This window comes from Rhipicephalus microplus, chromosome 3 (assembly GCF_043290135.1).
Source record: "Rhipicephalus microplus isolate Deutch F79 chromosome 3, USDA_Rmic, whole genome shotgun sequence".
Taxonomy (NCBI): domain Eukaryota; kingdom Metazoa; phylum Arthropoda; class Arachnida; order Ixodida; family Ixodidae; genus Rhipicephalus; species Rhipicephalus microplus.
Window position 1 is genome coordinate 246629223 of NC_134702.1, and position 22598 is coordinate 246651820.

Sequence of the window (22598 nt, forward strand, 5' to 3'; positions counted from 1 at the left end):
TCTTGCGGACGATTTCGGCAACAGATGCGACTGGCGGATGGGTAGAGGGAACGCAGAGGGCCCGAAGTTCCTCACGCAGTATTTCCTTAATTATTTGTCGCAGGGAACTTTCGCATACGGCAGTGTACTGAGCTGCAGCGCTTACTGCCGTGTGGTTCGGCAGGCGGTCAAAGTGTCTGCATCGTTGTTGCAGTGTGCGCCTCGATGACAGTCACCTCTCTTATGAATTCATCTACTGTTGTAGGCGGATTTCGTATGAGGCCTGCAAACTTTTGTTCCTCAACACCCTGCATTAGGTGAAGCACCTTCTTCGCTTCGTACATGTCAGGGTCAGCTCGGCAAAACAGACGGATCATACCCTCTGGGTACATGGTGGCTGATTCATTGGCTTTTGCACGCGGGCCTCAATCAGTTGCAGGGCGCGAACCCGTCAGTGCGAATTAAAAAATGTAGCCAGTAGCTTTCGACAGAAGTTTTCCCAAGATTGGATTGTAGCCTCACAGTTCTCATACCACGTGTGAGCGCTGTCTTTCAGTGCGAAATACTCCGGTGGTTGGGTACAGCGACTCGTTGGAACTGTTTGAGCCATTCCTCGACATTCTAGTACTCCTCCCATCGGAAAACTTCAGGAACACGAAAATGTTCAAGAGTCAACTGCAAGAAAAGAGTGGTCTGTGATGGCGAGATAACCGTGGATGTCGTAGGAGCTGCCATGCTGGAAAAAGACGGAACAGGTGCGGACTCCGGACTTAGGCCTAGTAGGCGCCGACTGAATCGGTGCACTGGAGTCGTGACGAGGGGCTTAGTCTCTGTACTAGGTGAACGGGTCCGAGCAAGGCTGTCCTGCATCAGGTTGTAGGTTCCAGCACCTCCACCAGTGTCACGACGTCAAAACAGATGTCTTGCCGCAGATTGAGACACCAGAAGCAGGTCGGTTCTTTAATTAGAACGCGCAAGAGGGTTCTTTTTCATCCATTTCTTTGTACTTCATGGCACATACACAACTGCCATTGTCTTTCGTTTTGACAAGCACGTTACAATATGCAGGCTCAAGTTTTTGTTTTCTTGTATTTTTTCGTCGCGCTGGCCTTGTGTCGCCAGATACAAACGAGTGCGTTTCTCTGGGTCTCTGGCACCATGGCCCCCACGGTGTACTTGAATTAGAGATGGCGGTGCGCAGCAGCTCGAGCAAAGTGTCAAATTTACGTCGTAGCATTCGCAAGAAGCTAAACACCGCCAAAGTAAGGAGAAGGTGGATTGTGCACTATCTTCCCCCTTATTCATAACTGTTTTTTTTTTCAACTTGACTTGCCACCACCTTCAATTCAGCGCGTTTGGAACGCGTTTGTGCTTCATGCCTTAGCACTGACTAAAAACGCTGCGTTCGAGACGCGTTCGCTCTTCATTGGAGGCTGTGTCAAGTCAAGTTAAATATAGGAGCATTTGTGAGTACGTACTACCCTCGGAAATACTCCTCATCGCCTCAGCGTAGCTCGGGAGGCAGGCGGCTTATATGGCTGGGCAACTTTCGCGAGCGGAGGGACGGTAACACCCACCACCAGCTCTTTAGGGGCGAAGCCCCTTATAGCGGCAACCATTCGTTCCTCGTAGCCGTTGTAGTATATAACAAGTGTAACATTGTAACCTTCAAGGTGGTGCCGGTGAAAGATTTCTTCTGTGCGTTGTTGAACAGTAAAATATAGTGCTCAATAATGCACGAGCCAGTGGCTGCTAATGGGGAATGCGAGACAGGAGCAGTTGGCTTTTAGTTAACGCGCAAGCTGCGATCCCCATTAGCAGCCATTGGCATGTACATTGAGCACTATCTGACAAGAAAGGGTTGCTAGGTTATAACCGCTGGGTGTAACCTCCTTAGTTTTAGAAAGGTTTAGCGAGCGTTGAGCCGCAGTGCCATGAATTCAGTGAATTAGTATATACCATGAACTCGAAGTGGTTAAAGGTGGGAAGTAGACCCGAAGCGCAAGCCCTAAGAAAGTGCGCGTGTGCCACCTTCCGTTTAATCATTGGAAAGTGCGGATGGTGGTGCTTCTATGTGGAGAATATATGATGAAAAGATGATTGATATGTGGGGTTTACCATCCCGAAACTACCATATGATTATGAGAGACGCCGTAGTGGAGGGCTCTAGTAATTTCTACCACCTGGGGTTCTTTAACCTTCACCCAAATTTTAGTACATGGGCCTACAACATTTCCGTCTTCATCGGAAATGCAGCCACCACAGCCGGGATTCGAGCTCGGGACCTGCGGGTCAGCAAACGAGTATCTTAGCCACTAGACCACCACGGGGAGGGGGGGGGGGCGTATATGATGAAGAGAAGCGAGATGGTGGTACTTGAAGTGTTGAATAGATGGACGAACGGACACACAGACAGATGCGTGGATGGACGCATGAATGAACGCAGGGGCAGATGCATGGAAGAACGCATGGACGGACGCACGAACAGACGCACGCGCAGACAGGTGGATGGAGGCATGGACGGTCACACAGACGGACGCATGAACGGACAGAAGCAAGAACGAATGGACGGACGAATGCTTCGCTCCATTCTCCATCATCCACTCCATGGATATGCTGCCAATACTTTTTTCATTGGAGGCTTCTGTTCTGCCAGCCCTGACACCACAGCATGACACACCAGCGCCATGAAAAGCTCTTGTTCTTCGCTTGAATCGAACCTCTTCACGCTGCTCGGAACGCTGTGTGAGAACGGACGGAAACGATAAATGTGGTGCGCACAGTTCGCTCCACTCACTCAGCTGACGGCAATCAGCTGATCGGTGCCGGTCTTCAAAGTTTATTTTATTTTTATTTATTTATTGCATACTGCCAGCCACCTCTTGGGGGCCAAGGCAGGAGTGATACAAACTTTCATACTTGCAGCCACATATAACACTACACTTCACGGCGCAGAAATAAAATCACCACATAACAGGTTTGCGTGGAACATGGATACTCGGGTTACAGGAGCAACACAAGAGCGGTCTCGAAAATACAATCCAAATTTTGTTCCTAACACGAAGTGTAAAAACAGCATTAGAAGAATTGAAATCTGCACATACGACCAGACAGCTTTTACTACAAACAGGCAGTGGCAGCTGATAAGAATGCGTCGGGCGCTGCGATGCTGGTTACGTCATGAGGTAGTTCATTCCAGTCGGAAATTGTTCGTGGAAAGAATGAATATCGCCGAGAATTTGTTTTTGTAAGCGGCACCACTATGGTGTTATCATGCTTGTTCCGAGTTTTTCGCGATGTATTGCACTGCATGTAAGTGTTAAAGGCGAGTCCTGAGTGTCCGTTGACTATGTTATAAAGGAATTTTAAGCGATGTAGCTTTCTACGGGACTCCAATGTGGGAAGAGCGGATCTATTACGGAGTTCAGTGACTGAAAAGTGTCTACTGTACGCGTGGTAAATAAACCGAAGGGATTTATTTTGGACTTGTTCTAGTAAGTATATTTCTGTTTGTGTGTGAGGATCCCATACAACGTCAGCATATTCCAACAATGGGCGTACCAATGTAGTGTATGCGACTAGTTTTGTTTTGCTGGTGCAGTGCCTCATGTGACGCTTTAAAAACCACAATCGCCGCAGTGCTGCTGATGTTATGCCTTCGATATGAGTTTTCCAGCTCAAATTAGAAGTGATTGTCAGAACAAGGTATTTGTACTGGTTAACGGTTGTTATAGCAGTGTTGTTTAACATGTAAGTGAATTCCGAGGGGTTTTTTTACGTGTTATGGTCATCTTGACGCACTTTGCTATGTTGAGGCTCATTTTCCAGGAGTTACACCATGCTGTAATAACCGATAAGTATTCATTTAGGGTGGCGTGATCTGTTCTTGATTGAATGGGCAGGTACGCAACGCAGTCATCCGCGAAAAAACGACACTGCACAGTAGATTCGGAGGACATGTCATTTAGATAAACTAAAAATAAAAGTGGTCCTAGGACAGAGCCCTGCGGTACCCCAGAATGCACGGGAGCGGAAGAAGAATTTTTATCTGCTATCCGAACGTGTTGGTGTCGGTGGGGTAGATAACTATCAAGCCATCGAAGAATTCTTTCATTGGTTAGGATTCGGCGAATTTTAAACATCAAATGGGAATGGGAAACTCGGTCGAGAGCTTTTTCGAAGTCTAAAAAAATCGCATCAATTTGTCCGCCTTTGTCAAGTGTTTTTAGAAAGTCATCAGTAGTGTGAATTAACTGTGTGGTGGTTGAAAAGCTTTGCCGGAAACCGTGTTGATTTGGGGAAAAAAATGGTTACTCTCCAGAAATGAACTTAAGTGTTTGAAAAGGAAGTGTTCCATAACCTTGCCGGCTGTACATAACAACGAAATAGGGCGGTAGTTTTTCACGTCATATTTATCACCTGATTCATGAATGGGTACCAATTTACCCTTCTTCCAATCTACTGGAACTTCGCCTTGTAACAGGCTTTCCCTAAATATTAATCCTAAGTGTTTGGAACACCACTCGGCGTACCGATAAAGAAAAGCATTAGGTATTTCATCCGGCCCAGCCGATTTTTTTGTGTCAAGATGAAGTAGAGCTGACAAGATGCCTTGATCTGTTACAATCAAGTCTGGCAGTTCGAGATTGTTTGCGTGGAAATCAGGAGGGGTGTCACCCGTTCGCAAAAAAACAGAAGAGAAGTAGTCGTTCAATGCTGTCGCTATGCAGCTGGCATCAGTCACGTCCGCGTCCTTGGTTTTAATTTTTGTCACTTTCACTTTTTTGTCGGAGAGGTGCATCCAAAATTTTCTTGGATTGGTTGTGAGAAAGTTGTGCATTTTTTCGTTGAAGAAATGAAATTTGGAGCTTTAAATCTTGTTGCGCAGTTCGGCGCGGAGGCTCGTCAGAGCAGCACTACGTGGTTATGTTTTTGAGCGTGACAGGCGTTTTATCTTGCGTTTTAGATGGAGTATTTCGCGCGTAATCCAAGGACTACGGCCGTGTATTTTTTTCACTTTCTCCGTAACGAACGAACTTATACATTTGTGATCGGTTGTCTTAAAGTGCAACCATAGCTGGTTAACGTCACAGCGATTATGAAGATGTTTGTTAAAAATTTTGTCATACTCCTCCTCTGGGAGGTCCGAAATACTTTCGTCCGTAGCAGTATTAAAATTGAGGAATCTACATACTTGGGTAGCCGAGGGAGTACACAACATGTTGGTTTTAAATATTACTAGTTCATGGTCCGATATACCTGGTACAACTTCAATTGTGTTGTTAAACTTGCAAATAGACTCAGAAACAAAAATAAGGTCCAGAATCGTACTCGTGCCTGCAGTGACACGCGTAGGAGTCTTTACAAGTTGCGTCATGCTACAGGAAAACGCTATATCAAGTAGCAATTCGAAGTGCTGGCAGGGTGTTGCAACGCAAAAGTGATCCCAGTTTATTTTTGGCAGATTTAAATCACCTCCTACAAGAATGTGGGTATAACGTTTGCTTTGTTCGAGCAAAATATTTTGCAAAGCTTCGAGTACCGCTATATCGGAATTGGGCGGCCTGTAGACAGCGCCAATGAGCATGCTCAAACTTTTATGCCGAAAAACTATCCAAGTCATTTCGACGCACGTCCCGTGCGACAAAACCTTAAAATCCATGTCCTTTTTCAGCATTATCGCTACACCGCCCCCCTTTCCACCTCGGTCGTGACGAACGATTTCATGAGAGCTGGGAATTACTGCCGAGTCGGGAATGTCATTTGGAAGCCATGTTTCAGTAAGGATTGTGACGTCGGGATCATAAGCAATGAGGACGCTTTCTAGATTGACCGATTTGTTGACGACACTTCGAGCATTCATGTTTATTACAGAAAATGTTGACGGGACCGCGTGAGAAAGTGGAGCCGGTAGCGTTCGTTGATGCTCCAGATTGCTGCTGTGTTGCTGTCACTGCACAGCTACCGGAACCCTTGAGTTCAGTGAGTCATCCCACCGATAAAGCTTGCCGTTAACTTTGATCTTGTCAAAGGTCAAAGCAACTTTTGCTCCACTACTCCGTTCTTCTCGTGCGCTCGCCCATAGCTTTTTTCGTATTTGTTGAACTCGAGGCGAAAAATCCTCCGAAATGCTGAACTCTGTGCCTTTTAGATTACCGCAGTTCTTTAAAATCCTAGTTTTGTCTCTTCCGTCAACTAGCTTCAGAATGACTGGCTGGCACTTGTTTGCCACTGGCTTGCCAATCCTGTGAATGCGCTCGATGGCGACATTTGGCACCTGAATTATGTCTTCCAAGATGCCCTTTGCCACTTGTTCACCAAAAGGCTGATCAGCATCGTTCTCTTCTGTCACGCCGAAAATAAGCAAGTTATTTCGTCGACTGCGGTTTTCAAGGTCGTCGATTTTTTTTTGTCAGCCCGTCTACTTGTTTTTGTAGGTCATCTACCTTGGTTTTGTTGGAAGCGACAGTTTGAGAAAGGTCGTCCAGTTTTTTTTTTCGATACTGGTCAGCGTATCAACCGTTTTACTTAATTGTTTGACTGCGCTCGAACTGTCTTTCAGCTCGCGAATATCAATCATTGATAATCGTTTTCAGCATTGCTTCTGTTGTGGGGCCCGGATTAGGCTCAATATCACCACACGACGACAATAAGTTAACCAGGCATTCATAAACGGCACAGTACGCAAGAAGCAATGACCGTGGGCACGGCAGAAGCACAAGGCAAACAAGGCAAACACTTTTCTGTCAAGTTCTCGCGGACAACGAGATCCGGACGTGAATCTCCGGTTTTCCGACTTCCAGTCACTTGCATGCAGCCTCTGCCAGTGTTAACACCAGTCGCTTTTTGGTCGCCAGTTGCAAATGCTCGCGCAACCACTGCTAGCCGCCGCTGTGCACCAACCTTGACACTTCGGGTGCGCTCACACTTGACCCTGAAGAGAACGACGCCCGGAAAACTCTCCGGAAACTGGCTCGTTTCGCTGCCCAAGCGGCCGGAAAACCATGCCGCGCTGTCGGCGCGCAATAATCGCTCCGAGCCCGATTTTCCCGCCACGCGAATGGCCTTCTGTTTTCCGCTTCACAGCCTTGGCTGCGCTAGATCAAGTCACGTGACCAAACCAGCTGGCCACAGATTCGACGTGGCGGCACAGGCGTCAGTGGTGTCTCACATAGGCTCAAATCGCAAACTACCCGTGCATCCCGACGAAGCTTGATGGCCCCAACAAGCACGCATTTATCGGAAGCCTTAAATTACAATCGCCGAGAGCTCTGGAAGTAGACGGTGCAGCGGCAGTGAGTCGGCATGCCCCAACACGTTTCGCTTTTGTGTACAGTCGGTTGAAACCGCGCCTCGGCTGCCAGTGCATTCGCTCGTGTGTTTCTGCTGTCGTATTTCCTGAAACAACGTTTGAAAAGGTGCGAGCTGTTTTTTTAATTGCGAAGCGTTTCTGAGCAAACTTCAGCGACATTGAGCGTACCTATCTATTTATCTATCTAGCCGCCAACGACTTTTAGCTCTCCTGGCCGTTTCGCTAATGATATCGATACCAATCTTGGTATGACATAACATGACTGTATGAACATATATTTGACTAGTCATAACATGAAAATCCTGAGATGTATGTCGTGATTGTCATGATATACATTTCACGGTCTTGGAGCTCTTGCAGTACTTTTGTTCACATGGCCTGCAGCAAAACTAATTTGGTGTGGCATGATTTCATGGCGAAGACAAGCAACAAACCATAACATAAAAATTATGACATGCGTGCCATGTAACAACATGACTACATACCATGATCATGCCGCGCTCGCGGCTGTATTGCTAGCATCACATGTACCAAATTTGGTATTACAGAACGTGATTGGCTGACGAAGGTATGTGACTGGCGCAAACATGATAAACATGAGATGCGTGTCATAACAACATGTCCACATGCTACGCTCATGATTCGCTCGCGGTCGTTTCGCTAGCTTCACATGTACAAACTTAGTACTACGTTACGCAAACGGACGACATAATGAAATGATACATTCCAACATTATCACGACATGCGTGTCATTTCACAACATGACTACATGCGACCCCCATGATGCGCTCGTGGTTGCCTCGCTAGCTTCGCTCACGCCAAATCTGGTATTACGCGTCAATGGATGACAAAGATATGTGACTGCTGCAAACATGATAATCATGAGGTGCGTGTCATGTGAGAACATGACTACATACCACAGTCAAGGCGCCAATACGTTTTGGCGTGACGTGGTGTGCGTGCTCGTCGGCGTTCATTTCGCCGTGTCACGCCGGCGTTGCGATGCCAGGGGCCGGTTTCGCCATGTACTCGAAGGCGGCCCCGTGCTGCGTTGCTTGGACGCATTTGCGTTCCAGCGCATCCGACGTCCCTCTGTCACGAATAGAGGGCGACGCAGTGTTGTCTGGGTAACGCATCGGCATGAATTTCGCGCCGGTTGCCGTCAGGCCACGCCAACCGAAGCTGGCCACGCCGGTCGCGCCTGGCGTCAGACTATAGAGTGCTCGCGTTTTGCTAACGTAGCGTCTCTGTGCCCAGCGTGCACGAACGTCAACGCTTTATTGCAGTATATTTGGCCCTTCATGATGCGCTCGTGGCCGTTTTGCTTGCTCCACACATACCAAATATTGGTTACTTGACTTCAATGGATGGCGCAATGTATGACTAGTGCAAACATGATAATTCTACACGCATGTCACGTAAGAACATGACAATTTACCACGCTCATAGCGTGCTCACGGCCGTTTTGCTAGCTCCACGTATACTAAATTTAGTGTCCCGTGACGTGAATAGATGAAGAAGGTAAATGACCCATCCAAACATGATAATCATGACACGGAAGTCATATACCGCATCATTTACCTCCACTTCGTAACGTTGTGCTGATTTAAAACTGACATATCAACATTTCTCATTCGTGCTTCGCTTATCATTGATTCCAACTGTACGTGGGATAGGCTATATTTAACTACTTTGTTCTAGTAACTTGATTACAAACTTCCCTTCTCAGAATGCAGGCAAAATCAAAATGATTGCCAAGGTAGCGACAGCAGCAGCGGCGGAACGAGGCAGAACGAATATGAACATGGTTCTGGTTTTCCGGCCGCTCTGGCGTTTTCGTTTTCTCCTCACTTTTCAAGTGTGAGCGTGGCCTTCGTGTAAGATAACTATGATCGTTTCACGCAAGTTGGCTGAGCTGATCTTTTGTGTATCGGCGAACTGCGGCGTGAAAAGACAATGGTACTGATGGTTGCGCAGTGGTGTCTTCTCGATAGTGGTCGTTTCCGAAAGAAACTCTAGTACACTGTGTGGTGGGTTCTGCATCAGCCCCACGAAATGTTCCTGTTTGATTGACACTTCGCGTGAGAAACCAAATTTTCCTATCTCCAGGCAATTCGGGCTCTGCCTGGTGGAAGAGTATTGCCATTTCTTCCGTGAAGAGCAGGATGCATTCGTTGTACGATTGAACTCAGGGTTTCCAGGAGAAAGAAGATTTTAGGCCTTCTCTTGCGATCAACGCTGGCGAAGACAGCTAAAAACGGGGTTCAGAAAACGTCGCCGACTGTTAGGGTTGACTCTCGGTTCTCGAACCACGTTTTGGCGGCGTATTTAAGGGCAAAGTACGCATGTCTGATCCTGTCTTGATTGTTCCAATTTGTTTCAATGATTGAAAACTGCTACTCGGTCATGTGCTTTTAACCAGCTTTCTGGGTCTTCGGACGATGACCTTCAAAATTTCGGCGGCTCCTTCGGCTAATGAAGCAGGAGAGGTGTAGGTTACGGAGATGTCTTTGGCGGAGCTTGCTTCGTCATCGTAGCTCGTATGCTCGTGTCTGCTATGAAAAGGGTACGAATCGGAGGGTAGGCCCGGCAGTCTGCAGCTGGCTCAATTTTCAGAAAGGGTGTTTGTGTAATTTTCAGGACGTGGGTTAAGTTCACAGCTTGAAGGGGGTGTACGGTATATTGACCGGGAAGCACCTCCACCGGATATCACGCGGGCATGACGTCAACGTAGACAACAGTAGACAAGTCAAAGAGAGAACTTTTTATTTGAAGAAAATTGTGGCCAAGCAATTGAAGGTCACACTAAAGGAAAAGAAAATGGCACTGATAGCGGCGAACACAGCGTCAGCCATTTATCAACTGACAAGCGTCGAAACCCGTCGGCGTGTATACATGCGGCGTGCAATATTCCAGGCTTATCACTTGTCGTCGCGGAAACTCTGGGATAATCTGCAGTGTTAGCATTCTGCAGGCGTTCTTAACACAATGATTTAAAATTATCGCGAAGCTCCCCGAACAATGCAGTGCAGTTCGCATTGAGCATTCCTCAGAAGCTTTGTGAGCAAATCCCGAATAAAACAAGAGTGTAAATGTGGAACGTTTATGGCAATATACCCAACTGAATTTCTTTAGAGCCTATGCTAACGATATATAAATGCCCGCTATAGCTTTCTGCGATTTAGGCAACATTTGACTAGGTCCGGTTTGAAGATTGCGATCATGTACCTTATGCTAGTGGAGTAGTCACACTGGGAGCAACAGTGAACGCCTCGCCGTTTCTCTGGATGACTGTGGTGATGGTGCTTTGTGAGGCTCAGTTCGGAAGAGAAACAGTCCCCGCATTTTGCGCATGAGTATACCTCACGTGGCCAGAGCGTATCTGCATTTTGGGAAAAGAATAATATTTTATACATCGTTTCGCTGAGCCGACACATTAATCTCTGGTTGATTTTTTTCCTCCTTTTATCACGTGTCCAGCGTTATCACCTTATCCGAAAGAAAAACAAAACAAGTGGTACCTTGAGGCATTATTATTCAATTGGTAAACGTTCGCTAGGTTTGTTGAAAGATGGCCGATAATTTTTACGCGAACACCCCGTCAGCACTAATACTTGTGAGCCACCTTTGAACAATGCAATAAGAGGAAGGGTGCAGCTATAACAAATATTAAGGTAAGATGGGTTGTAGTTGTTGCTTTGCTTATGAACGTTTTCATTTTCAGTGCGTTATTCTAGGACATGTCTTTAAAGATGACTGTAGATTTTTACGTGAGCATCCCGTCAGCAGAAAGACTAATAAGCCATACTTAAACAACCACGCAACCAGACAGGAGGAAGGAAATCATTACGACAAATAACATGATATGATGGGTCATAGTTCTGGCACTGACATTTTCACCCCCGATGCGTTGTACTAGTACTTGCAGGTAAAGACAAAGAAAAGTTTTGACATGAACATCCTGTTAGTTGGAAGACTAGTAAGCCATACCTTAACATCTAGACAAGACGAACGGTGGAGCGCAGCTGCACAAAGAGCTATGAGCTGCCAAGGCGCTGCTTGTCGAATTTCTGAGATTATTTGCATGCTTTCTCAGGCGGTCGTCGAAACAGCGACCGGTGTGTCAATCAAGTATAGGACCGACCACAGGACAGCAAAATGTTCTACACTACGTTCCTCACGCAATCAACGCACTGCGTTCTCTTTCTTGACGCACGCATGCTCCTTGGGATTGTCATCGTTCACTTTCTATCGAAAACCGCTGAGCTAATTAGGAGCTAAAAAAAACCTTGTGAACTACACCGACTAGCTGCCTGAATCAATCAGCACCTCTCGGCGAGATTTCGGAACGTGTCACGAAGACACGCCCAGCGCATGAAAGACAGATTTCTGTCATCATTTACGTACAAGGTGTGAGCCATACGCTCAAGAAGATTGTGAGCAAAGCAGGCATAAAGTTTGTGTTCTCGGCTACTCGTAAGCTTGGTCACCTTTGCAGTGATATGAACGATGACAATCCCTAGGAGCATGTGCGCGTCAAGAAACGCAGGACGCAGTACGCTGAAAACGTGAGCGACGTAGTGAACGATATAATGTTGTTCTGGGGTTGTTACTATATATACTGGTGTCAGCGGTCGCTCTTTGACTGGCCACATGAGAGCAGACAAATAAATTCAGGTTTTCAAGAAGCAGCACCTTCACCAATTGTTCCTTGTGCGGCAGTGGCTCGCTCTTTCATGAATGCAACTCTAGATACTGTAACAGAGCAGAGCACAAAATAAACGAAGCTTTTCATATCAAGACGAAAGAAAAGATACGCGTCAGTCAGCCTTCACTCACCCTACAGAAAAAAAGATAATGTTTTCGAGGGGTTATCCTAGACATTTAGACTCGTGGCAGATTTGTATTGCTTTTCATACTTATGTGCGTGTGATGGTTTTATTCTTGATTTTAGTTTTCAGCTATATATTGCCACGTTTCATTCCTTAAGCTTTGTTATCGCCCTAATACACAACAAAACTCTCAGCGCAAACCGCGCCTGCAGTTTTCGAGAAGCTTCATGACTGTAGTAGATCATTTTGATAAGATGACGCCCACTGCGCAAACTGTACAGATCATTCTGGAACACTTGTCACCGCCAGCGATAACGCTAGAACATTCGGTGGCAAGAGTATAAATGCCGACGCACTTCGCCGCTTGTCGATAGTTGATCGACAGCCGACGCTCCGTTCACTGCTATCTGTGAAAAACCGCTACTGTAATCGGACTTTCCGTTTACCGGGCACAAGTTAGCGCATATAAACAGTTAAATCCTAACATTAAGTGTCCTAACGTCAGCCACATCAAGACCCCGTGACATCTGGTGGAGTTGCTGCTTCGTTATTGTAGCGGACGCCCCCGTCAAGCCGTGAACCCAGCCCACGTCGCGGAAAAGACACCAACGCCAACCAGGAGCAGCGAACAAGCCGCCGACAGCAAGGTCTACCACCGGAGTACGGGCTTCTACAAGACAAGGCGCGGACGACCAAGGCCATGACCGCGACTGCAGCGACAATGACAGCCGTAGCGTCCCAGCCCACGATCGTCATGCATCAAACCAGGGAACCACCAATTTTCCATGGTCATCATTAGAAGACCTGGCGACCTGGCTAGACACATACGACTGTGTGACCGCCCTCAACCACTGGGACAATGGCGAAAAGCTCAGTCATGTGTTCTTCTATTTGGAAGACACCGCAAGGACCTTGCTCAAGAATCAGGAGTCCACACTCCAAACGTGGGATGTTTTTGGCGGCGCATTCCTGCAAACGTTCGCGAGCGTCGCTCGCAAAGAGAGGGCCGCTGCTTTACTAGAGACCCGGGTTCAGCTGCCAAACAAAAATGTTGCCATTTTCACAGAAGAGATGACCCGCCTATTCCGTCACGTTGACCCAGGCATGCTTGAGGAGAAGAGAGTTCGTTTGCTCATGCGAGAGGTCAAACAGGAGCTCTTCGCGGGGCTTATGAGGAATCCACCGAACACCATCCAAGAGTTTGTATCCGAAGCGACCACTATCGAAAAGACCCTGGACATGCGCACCAGACAATACAATCGCCGCCTGATTCCAGAATCCGCTGCTGCTCAAGGCAGTAACTCCGAAGACCTGCGTGAAACGATCCGAGCGATCGTGCGGGAAGAGCTGCGCAAGCTGTTGCTTTCGGCGCAGCCTCAAGTGGATTCAGTCGCCGACATTGTGCGAGAAGAAGTTCGGCAATCGCTTAGAATTCCCCAAGCACCACTGCCCGAGCCGGAAGCTATGAGCTACGCCACTGCAGTGCGCCACAAAGCTCCTCCCCGTCCACTCCAAAACGCCACCCCATCGCATTTCCGTTGCAAGACGCCACCGCCGCCACCACCCCGACCGACATCCTACCGTTCGCCAGTGGGCCAGCGAGTGCGACGAGAAAAACCGACTTTTGGCGTGCACCTGACAACCACCCGCTCTGCTACCGCTGCGGTGAGGCCGGATACACAAACGGCCGTTGCCAGTACCGACATATGCGACTGCGTGGCTTGGCCGTCAATGCACCACGTCCGCAGCCTGGGGAATGGCCACGTGACGTCGCCGATTACCTGACAGGAAGTCAGTGGACACCACGAAGTCCTTCCCGTTCGCCGTCACCCAGCCGCTGCATGTCAGCGCACCACTGGCAGTACTCTTTCCAAACGCGGGGCTGGTTTCCTAGCCCGTATCCAGGAAACTAAGGGCAGCAACTAATGGAGGTGCGGTTGCTGTGCGACGAACTACCGACGATCCTCCAACGACGGCGACGACGCCGCGACGGAGCTTTCTGAACACCACGCCAACAAGGCAAAGTCTTGACGACGAAACCTTACTCACCGAGGGTGACCTGACGACGCAACACAGAAGCAGCGGAACAAGCCGACGAAGGCGTGACCCCACGCCACGGCCTAATTCAACGCGAGACGGTGAACTAGCGACCTCTACGTTCTTATCGACGGCCACAGTGTGACCGCTCTCGTCGATACTGGAGCCGACTATTCCGTCATTAGTGAGTCGTTCGCCACGAAGTTGAAGAAAGTTAGGACAGCTTGGGAAGGCCCCGAAATCCACACAGCCCGAGGTTATCTGCAGGAATCTGCACAGCGAGAATCACCATTACCGGCCGTATTTATCCTGCAGACTTCCTAGTAATACAGCATTGCTCGAAAGATGTCATCCTTGGAATGGACTTTTTATGCCTCCATGGTGCTGTCATCAACCTTAGAACAGAGTGGATAACGTTATCCACAGAGGAAGCACTACCGCCGTGCACGTCGTCAGGAAACCATGCATTGAATGTGCTGGAAGAACAAGTTACCATTCCGCCTCGCTCCAGCGTCATTATTTCAGTCGGCGCCCCTAAATCACCTGACTTATACGGCGTCGTTGAAGGCAGTCAGCATCTGTTGGTCACCCGCAGTATTTGCGTCACAAAAGGAATTGCAGAGCTCCGGGAAAGCAAAGCAACGGTTATGGTCACAAATTTCAGCAATGAGTACAAACTTGTGAACAAAGGAACGACGGTCGCATACATCGAAAAAATCGTGCAAGCCACCAGTGCTTTCGCCCTCGCCGATTCTGCGGAACCTTTCCAGAGAAACCAAGCCCCTCCCTCAGCTTTCGACGTCAATCCCAGCCTTCGCAACCATAAGCAAGAACAGCTCAAGACCCTGCTGCTGCAATTTGAAGATTGCTTTTCGTCGTCGTCAAAAATTCGGCAGTTGCCGATCGCGAAACATCGCATCATAACTGAGGAAAATGCCAAACAACTCTATCAGGGTCCGTACTGGGTTTAGAGGAGAGAACGCGAGGCCGTAAAGACACAAGTTGATGAAATCCTGCGGGATGACATCCTCCAGTCGTCCAAGAGTCCATGGGCGTCCCCCGTGGTGTTAGTGAAGAAAAAGGATGACACCCTACGTTTCTGCGTCGATTATCGCCGCCTGAACAAAATCACAAGAAAGGACATGTATTCTCTCCCACGAATAGCCGACGCACTTGATCGTCTCCATAACGCCAAGTAATCTTCGTCAATGAACCTCAAGACTGGCTATCAGCAAATCGAAGTCGACGAACGAAACAGAGAAAAGATCGCGTTTATAACACCGGACGGCCTCTTTGAGTTTAATATGATGCCCTTCGGTCTTTGCTCAGCGCCTGCAACTTTTCAACGCGTTATAGATACGGTACTGGCAGGATTGAAGCGGCAGACTTTCTTTGTGTACTTGTACGACATCGCAGTGTTTTTTTCGAGTTTCGACGAGCATCTTCGATGCCTTCAAGCTGTACTTCAAGCCATCAAGCCATCAAGACATCCAGTCTCACACTGAAGCCAGAAAAGTGCACATTTGCGTACAAAGAGCTCTTGTTCTTGGGGCACGTGATTAGCAAGTCTGAATTTCGTCTTGATCCACGAAAACAGCCGCCATCGCCGACTTTCCGCCGCCCACTGACAAGAAGGCGGTGTGCCGATTTCTGGGCCTGTGCGCCTACTATAGGTGGTTCGTGAAAAACTGCGCCCGCATCGCCGATCCACTGACTAACCTTACCAAGGCCGACGTAGAGTTCAAGTGAGAAACGTCGCAGGAACACGCTTTCCAGGAGCGTCCAGACGCCTGCGTTTGTTGCCCATTTCGACGAATTCGCCGAGACAGAAATACACACTGACGCAAGCAGCGTAGGCCTCGGCGCCCTTTTTGTGCAGAGGGCTGACGGACTCTAAAGGGTTATTATTTACGTCAGCCGATCGCTATTCAAAGTAGAAGCCAATTATTCCACAACAGAAAATGAGTGCCTGGCCATCATCTGCCAATTATTCCACAACAGAAAAGGAGTGCATAGCCATCATCTGGGGTACGCCGAAATTTCGCCCCTACCTCTACGGCAGGCCCTTCAAAGGTGTGGGTGATCACCACACCTTGTGTTGGCTAACTACCTTGAAGGATACCTCAGGTCGCCTCGCACGATGGAGCCTCAGACTTCAAGAATATGACATTACCGCCGTTTACAAGTCCGGCAAGAAACACTCCGACGCCGACTGTCTCTCTCATGTGCCTGTCGACCAACCACCGCCCGACGACCCGGATGACGACTACTTCTTAGGAACGATATCTTCCGGTGACTTCGCTGGACGACAGCGGGCCGACTGGAAACTTAAGGCCCTAATAGAATACCTCGAAGGCAGGACCGCCGAAGTTCCGAAGGTATTCAACGCACAATGGCGTCGTTCTTTCTGCGAAGTGGCCTTCTCCAAAAGAAAAACTTCTCACCGCTCCGAGCCAAGTACCTCCTTGTGGTGCCTTCAGCTCTGCGGCCATAATTTCTGCAGGCCCTGCGCGACGAACCGACGCCAGGGCACTTCAATGTTTCCCGCACGCTCCCGAGGATACAAGAAAGGTACTACTGGCCACGTCTTAGCACCGACGTCACTCGTTATGTGAGGACATGCCGGGACTGTCAGCGACGCAAGACAGCACCGAAAGGGCCAGCGGGACTTTTGCAGCCAATTAAGCCACCTCGCCGACCATTCCAGCAGATTGGTATGTACCTACTGGGGCCGTTCTCGACGTCGGCTTTCGGAAACAACTGGATCGTGGTAGCTACCGACTGCCTCACTTGTTACGCCGAGACAAAAGACCTGCCCAAATGCAGTGCATCTGAGGTAGCTAAGTTCTTCGTCGAAAATATTGTCATACATCACGGCGCCCCAGAGGTCCTCATCACCGACAGAGGAACAGCATTTGCTGCTGACCTAACTCAAGCAATCTTGGCATACAGCCAGACTAACCACCGCTAGTCGACAGCGTACCAGCCACAGACCAATGGCCTCGTACGTCGATGTCGAATACAAGACGTGGGATGCCATTCTTCTGTACGTGACCTTCGCATACAACACGGCGGTGCCGGAGACGACGCAGATATCTCCATACAAATCGGTTTACGGAAGGAGCCCGGCAACGGCACTCGATGCCGTGTTACTCAATGTCACAAACGAAGAAAACCTTGATTTGAGTAAGTACTTTGAGCGCGCCGAAGAATCCCGACAACTCATGCGTCTCCGTATCAAGAATCAACAGACGACCGACAGCCGCCGTTACAATCTTCGACGACGCTTCGTGCAATACCAGCCCGGTGAACGTGTTTGGGTGTGGACGCCGATACGCCGACGTGGACTAAGTGAAAAGCTTCTGCGACGGTATTTCGGACCGTACAGGGTTGTTCGACGTCTCGGCTCACTTGATTACGAGGCTGTCCCAAACGGCATCACGAACTCTCAACGACGCCGATCGCGACCTGAAGTCGTCTCTGTCGCGGGCCTCAAGCCGTTTCATGCGCGTTAACAAACTGAAACAGAGTTTTTGTATTAATGCTGTATCGTATTCATTATTGTTCTTTCTTGCATAATTGTTGTACCTTCATCTTTAGTTAAAGCATCGGGAGGATGCCTTTTTCAGAGGGGGGCAATACCACGTTCCATTCCTCAAGTTTGTTATTGCCCCAATACACTACACAATTCTCAGCGCAAACCACGCCTGCAGTTTTGAGAAGCTTCGGGACTGTAGTAGATCATTTCGATAAGATCACGCTCACTCCGCGAACTGTACATATTATTCTGGAACACTCGTCACCGCCAGTGATAACGCTAGAACAATCGATGGCAAGAGTATAACTGCCGACGCACTTTGCCGCTTGTCGGTAGCTGATCGAGGGCCGATGCTCCATTCACTGCTATCTGCGAAAAACCGCTACTGTAATCGGACTTTCCGTTTTCAGGGCGCAGGTTCGCCCAAATAAACATTTAAATCCCCACATAAAGTTTCCTGTTTTCAGCCACGTCACGACCCCGTGACAATATTTACAGGTGTAATAAATTTACACATAGTTGTTCGTCAGAGCTTGTGTCGTGTGTTCATTTTCTCTCCGTCTCATATTTCGTGCTGTTCCCCTCAAGTATCATATTCTAGAAGTACCTTGGCGTCTGCATAACCTCCATGCTTTGCTAGTTTTTATATATTGACGAGCTAATTAGCAATGCTACCCGCATGTTAGAATATATCCGGCAAACTTTTTCTGCTTCTTTCTTATGAAAAATATCTTTTATAAACCACTCATTACGAGTGAACTAAACTACGCATCATCCATCTCAGACTCTCTCACCATAACCTATATTCAATCGCTTAAAGTATTCTCAAATAATTGTGCTATTTTTCTTCTCAGCATTCACAGCGTAACAACAAGCGTAATTTCATAAAAAAACTGATTACTACATCCTCCCCTCTTTTCCCTACGTAAGTGTTTGTGCCTTGATTCATTCCATAATTATATTTATACAATTCCTGATTTGTAATTTTTTTTCTTAAACTTCTTCTCGCAATAATCATGTTCATAAGATTGAAATTTCGCACCGCCTTACCAGAACCTGTCACGAATTATTGATTCCCTGGACATGTCAAGTATAAACCACCTTGTTGGCACTATTGTTTCTATGAAGAACCTCAAAAAGTTTTGCTTGACTATTTGGGATATCAGTACCAGGCTAAACTGACCAATTATTGATTGTGTTCCCTAGCTACTTCTGTGGTTTGTTTTTGTTTTATTTTTTACGTGTAGTTAACCACTCCCTTCCATAATACTTCGGTCTTGAGGGTGAAATGAAATCTATGAATTGAATAAAGACTTTGTCCTGAGCATTTCGTTAGCAGGAAGAAGGGTAAGCCACACCTGAACCACCATACAAGAGCAAGGGTGCTTTTTACCAAATAATATGACACGATGGATCAAAGTGCTCGCCTTTCTTTGGAACACTTTCGTTTTAGGCGGGTTACGCTAGCAGAAGCCTGTAGAGACGACCATAGATTTCGACGTGAACATCCCCTTAGCCGGAAGACTAAAGAGCTACACCGGACCAGCCAGAGAAGATAAAGGGTGCCATTATAAGAAATGTTGTGGTATGAAGGGACATTGTTCTTTCTTTGCTTTTGAACACATTTGCTCCGCTACGTTATGCCAGTGGACTACCGAAGATTTTGACGTGAACGGACTACCAAAGATTTTGTAAAGATGACCGAAGATTTTGACGTGAATGTACCTATGTAGGCACGTTTAACTAATGAATTGCTCACTAGATGGCGTAGTGTGTATATGTCCTTGCAATTATTGTCACTCGATGGCACCGGTGGGTTACGTATAGTTGACAAATAAAGATGATAGGTGGACCCGTTATAAGAAATTCACAGCATACTCATGGAGTTAATGATGATAAGTGGGGAAAAGTGTCCGTTCAGACGTCCAATGTGTGCTCTGTTTCTATAGGAGCGCACGGACAGACAGACAGACAAACAGACGGACAGACAGACAGAAAGACAGACAGACAGACAAATATACAGACAGACAAATATACAGAGAGACAGACGGACGGATGGGCACACTGTTACACTCATCATCACTCACTTCTTCACTTCTTACACGCTCTGTGCAGTGCACAAATCGGCACTCCAAGGTTCCACTTTTTTAACTCACTCAGTTTTGTTTTCCTATCCTTGCCACTCAAATTCACACTCTTGCCTACTCATCATCCTATGTGCTCACTAAAGTGCGCATTCATGTCTACAAACACTCATCAGTACTCACTTTCGTTCACACTCAAGAGTACTCCCAATTATGACAAGTTACTCACATTCACGCTCACGAATATTCACATGCGTAAGCACTCACTCATGTTCATTTTCACGCCTGCGCACACTCACAGGCACACACTCACGTTAGTTCTCACGCTTACTCACACACATAAGTACTAACGTTCAGCCTCAGGCCCACTCACACTATTCATACTCGCACCTACTCACACTCATCAGCACTCACTGACGTTCATACTGACGACTACTGAGTGCTACTCAAGTTCATTCTCAAAATTATCACTCACGCTCGCTCTCATAAGCGCTCTCTCGCATAAATACTCACGCACATAAGCACTAACATTCATAGTCTCGCCTACTTACCAGTGTTGGCGGTAATGCGTTACATGTAACGCCGTTACCGGTAATGAATTACTTTGATTGGTACCTTAGTAACGTCCTCGTTATAACCTCGGGACTGTAACTGGTAACGAACTTACGCAATATTTTTGGTAACCTGTGCTGTCACGTTACTCGTTACTTTTGCATCTCCTGGGTACAATTTTTCCAGAGCTCACCCCAACAAATTCTTCCAATGCAGCATTGGCCAGCTGTTAGCCAGCCAGTCATGGGCAAAAAATGCAGGGCTGGAATCGGTTTTTTTGCAGAAATCACAGGTAGAAATGTTTTAACATAACGAACGTACTGTGAGGAAGGTGGGCCATCTCGGCACAAAGCTTGCAGAAATCAATGGATACTACTCTAAGAAGCGGTAAGGACATGCTTTTTGTGGAACTGGATTATAGCAGGAACACGAACCTGACAGCCTGCACGAAGAGAAAGCGCATGAACCAGTTTACTTCTTATCACGCCTTCTCTGTTACGCTTAGTTTGTGAGGGAAGGAAATCACTTCTCCGAGGGCAAAATGCGAACGATGTCGGCGATTTCCAGTGCAAAGGAAGTGCACTAGCCTTGTAAACGACCACGGCATGGAATTCAACGAGTTACGTGTCTTCGAGGTTATGTGCAATTACTATGAGCGGCTTTTTGTGAACCGGTGGCCAAGCCCGGAGAAAGCCGGTCTAGAGGTGTGCTTTTGATCGAGAGTATGCCTCACCAGAACTTCGGGCATCATGAAAAATAGAGGGATTCTAAGGCAGGAAGAAAAGCCAATAAACATTAAGGGAGTGGAACGTGAAACGTTATTCCTGCAGGAATAAAAAGTTTTCTTTTCTCTCGCTCCCTTGATTCGTGTGCCTCTGTGTCACCTAAAGCCCACTAATACCGCTGACACACGAACACTATGGGGAACCAGTGGAACAGGTAGACACACGTCAGCCATAACCGCCGTTGGTCTCTTATACCCCCGTCACACGGCCACCACCAAACTCCGTTGAACACCGTCAACGTATATCTCCCCTAGGGGGTTCAACGGAGAAGGAGTTGCGGCAGTGTCACACGGCAATGACGAGGTTGTAACAGTTGCCGCGAGGGGGCTCAGCTAGCGCTGTTTGATTTTCGAAAAATACTCTAATTTCACCTCTATTGATTTTTTTAAGAATTATCATTGTGCGGTTTTTACAAAAAGCACTATTAAGTAGGTATGCGACTAACAAATCATTAAAACAATTTCAAATAAAAACGCATTTGCTAAATGTAGCGGTGCTGCTAGTAACGCTGGCCACATTGTGCTTTTAGTTGTTTTGTTGCCTGTGTACATGCCCGGTACGAAATTTCCTATGCTTCCTTGCCTCGTGAGCGCACATTTTGTGTTCTTCAGCCATGATTGACACAGCGGACGACGTGAGGAAGTGGTACGATATTGCGCTGGTAATGACGTTGATCGGCTGGCGCCGGCCGGCCCGACTCGCGAGGCACGGTGTGTAGGGCATCAGTGTTGAGAGTAAGTGAACTCTGGCGGGCGTAAATATATGTAAACAAACACCCGTTGTGAATGAGTACTGTACCAAAAGAACGTTTAATATTGCCAAAATGTATTATTCTTTCACTGCGGCCACTTAGTGCTCGAAATTTTTCTCTGACCTCTAGACCGCTCGGGACGAGAGTACCTCGTTTTGCTACGAAGGGAGATCGTTGATCGTCCTTTGCGAAATGCTCCATTTACCTTCGTTTGCGTAAGGGTGGCCGTGTGACGCGGACCGCATCTTCGTTGTCGTAAGGACGAGGGAGTTATACGGTCTTGGCGGGTGCCCGTGTGACAGGGGTATTTTTCATGTTTGTCGCAAACAGCTGATTTCATGAGAAATCGACATGGTCCCGAAAATTGATATTTTAGACCTACTTGAGTGCTTTGTTTTATGCACATAGATCGCAATATCCCGAAAAAGAACTTAGGTTTCATGATTAACTTGTACATGATCTTAAAAAAGTCATATATTCAACTGGCAGGTACCAGTTCTATAACCCGTCGTTCACAGACGTTTGCTACGATGTAACACATATATAACCGTGCAAAGGAGACATTTATTGCATGAAGTTTACGCCAAGCGAAACGTCAACTAACATTGTCTGAATATTGTAAAGTGAAAAGAAGTGTTGGAAGAAATGTATAAATATATTCTAATAATATAGTGAGTGACAGTTGGTACAGCGTTGGTCAGAGTGATCGACTTCGTTTTGAAAACAAA

General features: G+C 47.4%; 1 protein-coding gene across 1 annotated transcript in view; it reads right to left on the reverse strand.

Moving 5' to 3' along the window:
- The window catches only part of LOC142803538 (zinc finger Y-chromosomal protein-like), a 118065-nt gene that overhangs the window by 37926 nt on the left and 57541 nt on the right, over positions 1-22598 (reverse strand). The window contains exon 6 of the mRNA XM_075888665.1: positions 10520-10673. Coding sequence (XP_075744780.1) covers positions 10520-10673 — 154 coding nt within the window. The remainder of the gene's footprint in view (positions 1-10519; positions 10674-22598) is intronic.